Genomic DNA, 12881 nt, shown 5'->3' on the forward strand with positions numbered 1-12881 from the left:
ACACAGGTAAACATCTTTCTGGTATTCTCTGCTTTCAGCCAAGATCCATCTGATATCAGCAATGATGCCTAACATGCCGAAAAAAAAAAACAAAAAAAAAACCAAACCCGTTGCCGTTGAGTCAATTATGACTCATAGCAACCCTATAGGACAGAGTAGCACTGCCCTATAGAGTTTCCAAGCAGTGGCTGGTAGATTTGAACTGCCGAATTTCTGGCTAGCAGCTGAGGTCTTAACCACTGCGCCACCAGGGCAGTGCATAACATAGTGGCTAACAAATAGTAGGCATAAAATATTTTTTTTCTGAGCAAATAAATGAATCTTTATATACATAAGATAATGTGTCATATACAACAAATATGTTCCCAGTTTGTCTTTTTCATTTTGATCTAATGCATGATACTTTGACACGCAAAAATTTTCTTTTCATGTAATCAAATCTTTTGCTTGATGGTTTCTCTTTTTGGTAGCAAGGTTAGCAAGGTTCAAGATTACATAATTTTTTAGAACTATTATCTTTTGGAATGTCTACATTTTTTAATGAAATTTATTTAATTTGAATATATTTCCGTCTCTGTAGTGAATTTACAAATCTAACATTTTTTTAAATGCTTAACTAGTTGTGCCAACACCATCTCTTAAACATTCCATCTTTTCCACATTGACCTGAGTGAAAGGTTCCCTCACCTACACTAACAGTTATGTATTTACACCGTTAATGCATGTGAAAATGGTTTGCTTTTTAATTCTCTTCTGTTGCATGACATTTCTGTATGTTCCTACAAAGTCCTATATTCTTTTAATTACTGAAACTTAAAATAGGTTTTAATGTCTCGTAGGGCAAGGTCCTCTCATTTTTCAAAATTAAGGGTCCTATTTTAGCACCTTTACTTTTCCAGGTGAACTTTTGTAAAGTTTCCCCAAAACATTTTGGGGTATTTTGATTGGCATTGTGTTAAATTTATTCATTAATTGACATCTTTGCAATATTAAATCTTCTCACCTCTCCACCAGCTGGAAGTATTTTGTCCTTCCTCTGAACTCCCTTAGCACTTTATACTTTTTAAAAAATCACTTTCTCAACTATATCCACCCAATTTTTCAAACCTGAAACTTGAGAGTCATCCCCTTCCCTCTCCTCCCCAACCTTCACCCCATCCAATTAATCATCAAGTCCCATCAATGCTACCTCCTAAATTTCATCCACTCCTGCCTGTCCCCACTATCAGCACTCCAGTCCAAGCTGCCATCATTTCTGGCTTGGACCACCACAGTGGCCTGGAACTGAACTCCTGGCATCCACCCTTCTTCCAGATCATTTGCTACACTGCAGTCACAGTGATCTTTTAAAAGGCAAATCAGATCACGGCATTTCCCAGCTTAAAATTTTTTCCAATAGCTCCCCTTGGCACTTGTGGTAGAATCCAAAAAACAGGTCTTGATGTGTCCTGGCCCCTGTCTTCTGTTCCAGCTTAAACTCAAGCCTCTCTTTAACTCGCTCTTTCTGCCCTGTTCATAGCAGCCAGCAAATACATCTCATGCTCTTTCCTACCTCAGGGCCTTTGCACATATTGTTTCTTCTGTCTGGACTGTTCTTAGCCTTCCCTGTCATCTCAGTTTAAGAAAGTTAGATTTTCCCTGATATACAGTCCTAACACCCTATGCAACTCCTTTTTAGTGTACATGACATTTGTAATTCTTTGTTCAAGTCAGTCTCAATGATATTAATAATAAACGCTTTTTGAATACTAATGCATGGGTCAATCTTCAGCCCGAGTGTTTTAAATACAGAGGTATGCTAGACTTGATTTGTACCAGCTCTTGAGAGCAGGTTGTTAAATTTTTGAGAATTTTGCAAGCCAGTTGATGTCATGTTAGTACCTTGAAATCAGCTATTGTGGGAGTACTTGGAATATGGAAATAAATTGTGAGCAAGTCACTTCTCCTGGGTCTCAGTTTTCTCATCAACAAAAGAGGAAGCTTGACCAGATGGTCTTCAAAGTCTATTCATCTCTAAAATTCTCGAATTTGCATATAACACAACATCTATTCTTTTCATGGTTATGAGTTCCTATTTTGTGAGGGACTATATTTGTAAAAACTGTGGACCATAGCTTCCTCTATTCTGTCTGAAAAATTCTTAATTCGCTTTTAAAATGTAACTCAATTGTTACGTCTTCTGTATGGTCTTTGTTGATTCCTCAAAGTTAGGCAGTCCCTGCTCAGTGCCCTACAACACTCTTTGTTTTTACATCTATTATGGGACTTAACCTAATTGTTGTAATCTAGAAGGGTCTAGAAATGTAAGCTGCTAGAGGCATACTGATTTATTGATTTTATGCCTTGAGCATAATTTCTAGTGTGTGCTTGTTCAATTAATATAGAGATTACACAAAGGCCTGGGTCCTACCTTCAGAGATTCCGATTTAATTGGTCTGGGATCCCACCTAGGCACTGGTGATTTAAAGTGCAGCCAAGGTTGAAAGCCTCTGCTTTCAGAAGACGTTTCCACATGTACACACACATGCGCATACCTGCACATGCACATAACAGCTGGCTCCCAATGTATACAGTCACAGAGTGCCAAGATCATTCTTTACTTCCATAGAAAGGTGAAGATTGGTTGTAGCATGATTGTTATACCTGCCTATCTCCTCACAGGCCAGACTCCTCACCCATACACAGTGGTGTCTTTGAGAAACCAGAGGTGCCAGAAGCCCTATACGTAAAAAGTGTCCTAGAGTGAGGCCCACTCTTCACCTGACTTCAGGGACAGCCTGCTCTCCTGGTTTCCTCCTACCCCACCGACCACTCCTTCTCAGTCTCCTTTACAGGATCCTCCTTATCTTCCTGAACTCTCTATGTTGGTGTTCTCAAGGCATTGTCTTCATATTTCTCCTTTCCTCTAGGCACACTCTCTTCCATGGTGATCTCATCCATTTCCAGTCTTTAGATCCTTCCTATATGCTGATTTTTGCCTGCTCAACATCTTCAGTGTCTTTCCATCCAAACTCTGTGCCCCTGCTGCCTTTCCTACCTCATCTTCTCCCCACTTCCTCCACTCTGGCCACACTGGCATTTTTCCTCTTCCTTGATGATACTGATCTCATTCCTATCTCAGGGTCTTTCCTCTTATTGTTTTCTCTGCCTGGAACATTCTTCCCACAGAGTCATTGACTGCCAGGTACTGTTCTAGTGAACATCAGTGAATAAAACAGAAAAACAGCTCTGAGATGTTCCAGGGACAGGAGGGAAGTCAATGTTGAGTGGAATGGAGTGAGGGGAGAATGGAAGAAGAAGTCAGACAATAAAGGAAGGGAGAGGGATGAGCATTTCCTTGGCTGGCACTATCACATAATTCAGGCCTCTACTTAATGTCCTCCTTAGAGAGGCCTTCCCTGACCACCTTGTCCAAAATGCTCCCTCATTCTCTGTCCCTTACTTAGCTCTATTTGAAATTATATCATTTATCTTCTTTGTTATCTGTCTTCCCCTCTAGAAGGTAAGCTATATGAAGGTGGGGACTTTATCTTGCTCACTTCTATATCCCAGAGCCTAGAGCTATGCCAGAACATGGTAGGCATGTAATAAAGATTAGTTTGAATGAATGAATAAATGAGTGAGTGAACAAACGATGTCACATTGGGAGCTAGAAAAGTCAAATGTTTGCGGCAATTATGATAGAATGTTCCATAGATCCACAAAAAATACTTAACCAAGATGTACCTATCTCAGGAGAGAAAATTCAAAGACAAAATTTTAAAAAAATTTACTTCTAAAATTACCCTCTTTCATCTACTCCTAACTGATATCTAACTAGACATTTACACTTACTGAGAATAGGAGGCTGAGTTCAAATGAGAAAAGATTATACTAAAAATAAAATAATATTACTAAAATTTTGTAATATGTCTGATTTTTTCTTGGTTTCTGTATTTCTTTCTCTATACCCCTTATTTTCTGTTTCAAAGTATCCTAGCCTAATTGATCTCCCTGCCTTCAGTTGTCTTCCCACTAATTTAATCAATAGCATTTGTTTTCCTAAGACAACCCCTTTGCATGAGAACCCTCAATGTCTTTTTTTTTCTTGCCAAACCAAGTTCAAACTACTATACAGGGCTTTAAGGTATTTTATAAATTCCTGTCCACCCATGTCTAGCTCATCTGTCTACTTTCTGGTCTAAGATCTACCCAAAGGCACTTGCCATCACTGTTGAACCAGCCCCTCCTCACTCCTCTGTCCACGTGCTCATTTCAGTCTTTGTGCCTTTCCACACGTGACTTCCCATAGCTAGAAAATTCTTCTCTGTTTCCTTTGCCCATCCAAATCCTCCCCATCTTTAAAAATATTCTTCAATTTCCATCTCCTCCTTGAAACACCATCTCACTGCTCTAGCCCACACTAAACTCTTCCTGAAACTCTTACTCCATTCATCAGAAATACCAAACGTCTTGAATTTACTATTTCTCTGGCTATTCTGAGCAATATTCTATTGCTTCCTCCAAAAGTTTCTAAACTTCCAAATAGAGAACATGTCTTATATGTCATCTGTACTTTCCATCTAGAAAAAGTAGTAGGCACAGAGTAGACATTCAATAAATATTAGCATAATAAATGATCTCTACTTTCATAAAATTTTTAAATAATATGAGTCACTCTGCAGCATAATTGGCACAAGGCATTGTGGTGCAGTGAATTACTTAATATGGCCCTTCTAGCCATCGTCTTTCTGACTCCCACACATTGATTGGGTGGGACTATGCAAATAAGGTGTATGGAGCTTGTGATGGTTAAGATTATATGTCAACTTGGCTATGCCGTGATTTTCAGTGGTTTGACAGTTATGTAATGATGTAGTCATCTTACATTTTGTGATCTAATGTAATTATTCTCCATTTTGTGATGTTTTATAAATCCTAGGCTCTATGTCTGTGGTTATGGTCCCATTTGTGAGTGAGTTGTCTGTTATGGTAATGTGACAGGATTAGGGTGGGATGTATCTTGAGTCACATCCTTACTAGAGGGTGTGACTCAAGTCACCACCATTACCCCAGTTACCACCCTTACCAACCTTATTCAAGTCATGTCCCTACTTGAGTCACATTTTATCTTACAAGAGATAAAAGGAGAGAGAAGCAAGCAGGGGGGGGTACCTCACTACCACCAAGAAGAAAAGCTAGGAGTTGAGCACATCCTTTAGACTGGGGATCCCTGTGCTGAGAACCTCCTAGACTGAAGATACAGAGAGAGAGCTGTAACACCAGAGATGGCGAGAGACAGTGAGAAGCAGTGGCAGAGAAACAGCAGCAGAAGAGGCAGCAGAACCAGCAGGAGACAGCACAGTGTGATTCCTGGCCCATGGAGTGAGAAAGCTGAGCACCTTCGGGCAGGAGGCTTGCTGGCAGAGTGGAGTACTTCCGGGCACTTGGCGGAGCTAGGCTCGCCAACCCATGGAGCTAGAGAGCTCAGCACCTTCAGGCCAAGGCTTCCTGGTGGAGTGGGGTGCCTCTGGGCACTTACTGGTGGAGCTAAAGAGCTTTGCAACACTTGTTCAAGCAGGGCAGAGGTGAAGCCAACAGGCAGAGGGGCTGAGGGCAAGGCAGAGGCCTACCTGCAGTCATGGCTGAGAAAAGGCTGTCCTAATCGAAGAACTGTAAGCTGTTACTTCCCTAATAAACTCAACTGTAAGTACGGTTTGTGAGTTCTGTGTGGCCATTGCAATGAATTATCAAAACCAGCAGAGAAGTAGAGAGTGTCATGGGAGGGATGGCTGGTGTCAGAACTGGTAAAAAGTTTGGAAGATGGAGGTATGTTTGAACTCCACCTTATAGAAATCAGCCTTGGGCTGTTGATCTTAATTCTCCTTCTCCCTTGTGAAGTTAGAGGAAGTCAGACACCCCCACCACCACGCCATTTTTATAGGCATATACATCTCAAATCCTTTCCAAGAAAGTTTACTTAATCTAGCAACTGTGTCTAATTATTTTATCTGATTGCTTGGACAAAAGATTGTTCTAGTATGCTTCCAGCAGAGTTAAATTTGTAAGGGTGTACTCCTGAAATGAATTGCCATGACCATGTCCCAGACCATGCAGAAACTGTCTAAATAAAATACAAATTTAGAACTGAGTCTACATTTCCCCATTCATTGCTCTATCACCCAGGTCACTCTTTCCACACTAGTAGAAAGACCTAGAAAAATTAAATTATAAAGTGGAGAAACCGTCTGACTGGGAACTAGGGCAAAGGTGAACCAGGAGCCAGTCTCCCTTGGAGTCCCTCTCTCACCTACCTGTGTAAATGAACCTCCCGGGGGCTCCTTTGCAGAACTGTTTGGATTTATAAGATAATGTCACTTCCACTACTCCGGGGATGTGCCGAGGAGGAGTCTGCACTCTGATGGCATGAGGGGTGATTAGCTAAGGAGTGAACAGGTGGAAGAAAAATATCCATTACACAAGTCATCACAGAAGATACTGAGCTCTCTTCTGGGCTTCTCTCTGTTCCACATAAACCAGTGTGCTCATTGGGCTTCACACGCACGCTCCTTTCCCTTCCCTTCCCATGTGTCTCACTCTCTCTCCCTCTCACTCTGGAATTTCCTCTCAACCCTAGGTCCTTTCCTTCCCTCTGCTCAAGTCACTCCCTCCTCCTGCTCCCCACACCCTATCCCTGCAATCCCTCCCCCCATCGAATTCCTATACTGCTTATAATCTCACATCACAATTTGGCAATTTTCAAACCCAACTTAGCACCATTAATTATCTTTTTGCAACATATTTGGTTGTTTTTCTGATTATGAAAGTAAAACATATCCAATTTAGAAAATTTGGAAATTACAGAAAAATATAAAGAAAAATATTAATATTGCATAACCCAAAGGCAACCAAATATTAATATTTGGTGTATTTCCAGTATTTTTTCTGTGGATTCATGTTACATAATTAGAATCTACATCTACAGACACTGTTATCCTGATTTTTTTTTTCATTTAGCATTATAGTGTAAGCATTCTCCCTTCTCCTGTGTCATTAGAAATTTTTCAAATCACACTTTTAATAGTGGAATGATATTCCATCATTTATTTAACCATTCTCCTATTGTTCAATATTTAGGGCTATTTTTAATTTTTCACCATTATGAATAATACTGCAATAAATTTTTATCTTTTTGAGGGATCTGTCCTTGCAATAAATCATGACTTACATGCCTTTTATCCTTGCTTCTCTGCTCATAGTAGGCACTCAACAGTGCTGCTGATGCGTCAGGAATTATTAGTTACCCCAAATCAAAACAATCTTTGGACCAAAGAAATCAGGGAAGCAAGCTGCCTTTGCCTACCTCACTCCATACAAGCATGGTCCCAAACACCACTTGGAGACCATCAAAGAAGTTATCCCCAATGATGATGACCATGGCTCCTCCTGTGGTCCAGCCTTCACTTGGACTAATGGCTTTGATGCAGGGGGTAGCTAAGAAGATAGGAAAGAAAAATGTCAGGTCTATCCTTCCATGGCTGAAGCTTTGAGTTTCTGGGATGGGCTGCTCTTGAGAGCTGTTTGTCATTCCAAAGAGTTCAAGCTGTGCTTTGTTGACTTGCCAACCTTCCCTAATTGGTTGTTGGTTTTCACCAGGCCATTAAAGCCTAACGAGTTGACCATTATGTATGAAAAAGTAAAACACTTAGCTAATTGTACAAACGGTGTTTTTAAAACTCTCTGTTTTCCCCATATTTTTGTAAGTTGATCACATTGGAAATGTGTAAATCTCTTTTCTCTCCCCACCTCCTCTGCCCCAGACTTCAAGATGCTAAGGTTTACAAGGCTTGTTAATGTGCTAGAGGGAGAAGGAGAAAGCATAATCTATCGTAGTTTAAGATTTTTTTCAGCTCTATCAAGAGACAATTTCTAATCAGTTTACTAACTTTGTAGGAAGCATTTTCTCCCCTTCTTCCATATGTTCAAGGCCTCTGGACTTTACAGCCCAACAGGAACCCAGTATGGTTTTCAGGCCATAACTAAAGTCAATCCATCACTCCATTTCCAAAGTTGACAGGGTCAGAGGTGGAGGAGAACTTTGGCAGGACTCCAAAAACATGAGCCTCCTTTGAACAGCCAGTCAATCACATCCAATCAGTCAAGGGAAAACTGGATGGGTTCCTAGTTCTGAACCCTGGGATTTTCTTCTCCCCTTTCAGTGCCCACTGTGGGAAAATTAACACCACTCCGAATTCTTCACTGATTCAATAATTTTCTTTCAGTTCATTAATTCTTATTTAAAATGATACAAGACACATTTTAAAGGCTGGGTTATGATGGGGGCTGGTGGGGAGTATATGGTAAAACATCACACTAAAATAGCCGCCTAGTTTGACCATTCATTCTATATTATAATGTCTCCCTATACCAGTGAGTCAGGGATTGTGGAAGCAAAGGGAAGAACTAAGATGGAATTCACTTAGTTTTGTCAGTTGTCTTAATTGATATATTTTAATTTTTTGGACAACTTGAAGTTTAACAGTTACCAGTATTTCTAATTACTTTAATGCACTTGGAAAACTACCCACAGCAGACCATGATTTCTTCTTGTCCAAGCAAACAAAAATCAATTAGTGTCAGTTTCATTCTGCACATTGTTTTGTTTTGCTCACAATTTGTTTAAGGGCACATCTGACACTTATTCATACATGTCTGGCACTGTAATGTTCCTGTTTAACTAAGATGTCACAGGCTTACATTTGCCTGAAATGCCCGTCTCGAAAAAAGAAAAACACCGAACTGAATGGAAGAGACAGTGAGGCATGGGGACCTCAGCATGGGCTGGGCAAGGTCTGGGGGTTACAACAGTGTAGGCTGGAGTCAGTATTTACAACTTCATTTTTAAACCCACGTGATTTAGGGCACTTTCTCTACTCCTACTCACAGACATAAATTTGAAATTCAAACAAGGAAATTTGTGGAGAACTTCATTTGTCTACCATTCTCAACTCAGACAGCTGTACCTTCTGAAGGGTCAAGTCTTCTTGCTCTCCGTCCATGCTTAGAGTTGTTATGAACAAACATGTTGTCAGAAACAGCCAACACATGTCCATCCACATTCACGGTTGTTGACAACACAACCTGCGTATTTAAAGAAAAGGGGAGTGGGGCAGTAGGGTTAGTTTCACATCAAGTAGTAAGTAAATGAACCAGAATTGTTTTTAGCCAGACTCCCATATGGTGAATGTGATAAGGAACAGAACTTGGGACAGGGCCGTGTTCTTGGCATCTCAACAGGTTGTTCTCCTCCCATAATTACGGTAGAACTTTTTGGAAAAAGAGGCTTGCTGTCGCTATGTGTTGTCATGTATTGTGTTGAAATACTATGCCCATGTAATGAAGTGGGGATACTGGCCATCTGCCTGTTGGTTTCAAAAACCTTGTTCTGTATCAGAGGACCTGAACAATTGTTATCAGAGATTCTCAAGCTGTAGCCACCACTACAAGCCGATCGTGCATGATTAGGAAGCTAAGATCTGAACTCCAGCTGCAAGATCACTTTTCCAAGCTCAGGAATCAGTTCTTGCCCTACTAATATGTCCTAAACTAAGGCTAGGCTTCAAGATGCAGGCTGATCACTTGTCTGTGGTGTCCCCACGCACTGGAGCGCAGTAGAAGAGATGCATAGACTGTTGGTGAGAATATACGGTTACCAGAAGTCAGTGTTGAAAATGTAGGACGTTTAGTATCTAACCTGAGGAAAGGGGAGAGATGGGTGTGGAGTAGTGGAAGAGCATGGATTTGGCGATAAATAGGTTCAAATTCCAAATATGCTACTTCTTAACGTGTAATCTTGGACAAATTACTTAACCTTACCAAAGATAAGTCTTCTCTTATCTGTAAAACATAAACAACAATACCTGTCTCACAGGGCTTTTGTGAGGATAAAATGAGATAATACATTTAGAGGAGAGCCCGATGAGTGTCAAATTCAGATGAGTTCTCATCCCACTTGCCTCAATGTTTAACCAGTCAATAAGATGGTTAAATTACTCATTGAGCCTGTCCCATATTCAAAGTTCTGGGTTAGGTTCTATAAAAGGGGACTCTGGAGGCTAGGTACCAAAAGTTACAAAACATGAACCCTACCCTCAAAAAGCATACTTTCAAGATGGAAACACGTGGCTAACACTTAATGGGGCACACAATATGGTATGTAATTGAGTTCTATCATGTGTGCTGCAGATCAGGGGTGTGTGAGAAGTTCAAAGAGATGGAAATCTACAAAGGCCAGAGCAGCCAGGGAAGGTGTGGCAGGAGCAGTGCTGACTTCCTTGATCCAGGGAGATGAGCCATCCTAGAGATAGGTCTATTCTCAGCTCAAGTCACTGACGCATTGCAATTTATTTTTGAGAAATGAACCTGTTATGTGCATATTCAAGGAGCCCTGGTGGCGCAGTGGTTAAGTGCTCGGCTATTAACCGAAAGGTCACGATTCAAACCAACCAGCTACTCTGTGGAAGAAAGATGTGGCAGTCTGCTTCTGTAAAGATTACAACCTTAGAAATACTATGGGGCAGTTCTACTTTGTTCTATAGGGTCACTAGGAGTCGGAGTCCACTCCACGGGCAATGGGTTTATATGCATAGTCATGCATATGTATAGACCTCTTGGAGAAAGGCATTGAGTAGGTACATAATAAAGAGCAATCTTTAAAACTGGCTCTTTCTGCCTACCCTCAAATTAAATTCACTGAAATTCTACTTGTTACTTTTCTGCCACCCCTTCCTTAGTTATTAAATGAAGGAAAAAACCTTGGCTCTGCCTTATCCCTTAATATGAAAAAGAATTCATTAGAAGGCAATTTCAAAACTTTTTATTATGAAAAATTTCAAACAAACAAAATAGCATAATGAATCCTCAGTTACCCATCATCCAGTTTCAATGATTGTCAAAATATTGCACTCACTTTACATCTGTACCACCCCCCACAACCCCTTACTCAATGATGATGATCATAATCATCAAGGGTATTTTTTTAGGTAAAATTTACATAGATTGAAATGTGCAAGTCTTTGCCGCACTATTCTGACAAATAGATACACCCATGTAGCCCACACCACTATTACAATGTAGAAAATGTCCATCTCCCAGAAAGTTATCCTGTGTCTCTTCCCAGCCAATCCCCAGCCCCAGACACACTCTTCTGATTTGTTTCATATTAAAGAGGTTTTTAGATGGCATCTTTTAATTTTTTTTTAATTTAATAGGTTTGGAAAAACTCCTAAAACATATAAATCTACAAAATATTTAATCTGTCTGCATGCTCAAGGTAACATGGACATGACGGTAGTATATATGAAATTTTGCATGAGCATAAATGGGTCTCAATCATTCCATTCAACAGATATCTACTGGACACCTATTACATGTCAGGTATCATGACAGGCCCTAGGGATTCAAAGACAACAAGGCAATGTGTTCCCCGTCTCTTCCATGCTTCAGCTCCTCACTGTGAATGCACTACAGATACAGCAGGGTGGTTCTGTTTGCCTTATAACATAAGTATGTTATAAGTATGTACTTATAACATAAGTATGAACTGAAAGAAACCCAGGTTATCATTAAGAAAGCATTTACCAATATAATTGCTCATAATTCAGAGACACAGCCTGTCTAGCTCTAGGTCTGTTTTCACTGTGTACATGTTAACAGGTTAGTGGCTCAGAAAAGTCCTTCCAGAAAGTTGCTGTTGTATGTGGTAACCATAAGACAAGAGATATCCATCACTCTGCACAAGCTCACCAAGGCACAAGCTCTTATCACAGGGATCGCAACATGGCACAAAATCTCATCCTAGCCAAAGGAAGAGGCTAGGCCTTGCGGTCACGGGGTTGAGACGAATGTGCAGGGTGAAAACATCCCCTCTGTACATGCTTACATATAGGAAAGTAATGGGAGAAGGGGCAGAAGAAAGAGGAGTACAGACCACTCTTACAAATCGTGTGTGTGAACGGATTTTCAAAGACACGGCTGTCATCTCTGGAGAAAAAACGAGAGGGTGCTTCAGACTTTAATTGTGAATGAGCTGAACTAGGCACACAGAGAACCCTTGCCCTGTCTGAGGATTATGTGGATGTAAAGAGTGTTCTCTCTGAGACCACTTTAATTCATTCCACAAGGTTCTTGTCATACTGTACAATAATGTTCCTTATGCATTCCTGTCACAAAATACAGGGCTTTCACGAGCCAGTTGATTTCATCATTGTCCATTTGGGTGGAGTTACACATAGTTCCAAAGTGAACATTTCCCGAATGACATACCGTGATGGTTCAGATGCACTTCATTATTTTCTATTAACAATGGAAATAAATTTTAATCTCTTGCTGGCTAGCACCAGCCTCTCATGACAGCAAGGGAATTAACCTGAATTATTTCACTGTCTGCAAAATTTATTACAAGATTTTAAATTATGTCCAAATGTATGTGTGTGTGTAGACACACACACACTCACACACATACACACATTGCAAGTCCCAGTTTTTAATATTTCAAATATCTTAAACTATGAGGTACCTAGAATAGCCTGCCAATTAAAATGAATTTGCAAAATATAAATGGTTTAATTCAAAAATTCCACAGCATGAAATTAGATGTATTTGGTTGTTGTTCTTATATACTGAGATACACACTTACACGTTGACTCTTACATGAATTCACTCTACTTGTGGGAGAATGAGCTACATTATGGAAGTGAAGATAACGTTTGGTACATTCAAAGCTTCGAATTTAACTTCTTTCACTGCTTTCTGATGAATGATGACAACACTGATATTATTCTATTCAGAGAAGTTAAAATTTCTGAAAGTTTTAAGACTAAAGGAAGTGGAATGTGCATTCC

General features: G+C 40.2%; 1 protein-coding gene across 3 annotated transcripts in view; it reads right to left on the reverse strand.

Annotated features, from left to right (window-relative positions):
* EBF2 (EBF transcription factor 2) overlaps positions 1-12881 on the reverse strand; it is a 207732-nt gene that overhangs the window by 36583 nt on the left and 158268 nt on the right. For all 3 annotated transcript variants that reach the window (XM_012557224.1, XM_004382162.1, XM_004382163.1), the window contains 3 exons: positions 9003-9120; positions 7343-7473; positions 6294-6420 (listed from right to left, as the gene is read on the reverse strand). In XM_012557224.1, the coding sequence (XP_012412678.1) occupies positions 6294-6420; positions 7343-7473; positions 9003-9120 (376 nt within the window). The remainder of the gene's footprint in view (positions 1-6293; positions 6421-7342; positions 7474-9002; positions 9121-12881) is intronic.

This window comes from Trichechus manatus, unplaced genomic scaffold (assembly GCF_000243295.1).
Source record: "Trichechus manatus latirostris isolate Lorelei unplaced genomic scaffold, TriManLat1.0 scaffold00091, whole genome shotgun sequence".
In the NCBI taxonomy this organism is placed as follows: Eukaryota; Metazoa; Chordata; class Mammalia; order Sirenia; family Trichechidae; genus Trichechus; species Trichechus manatus.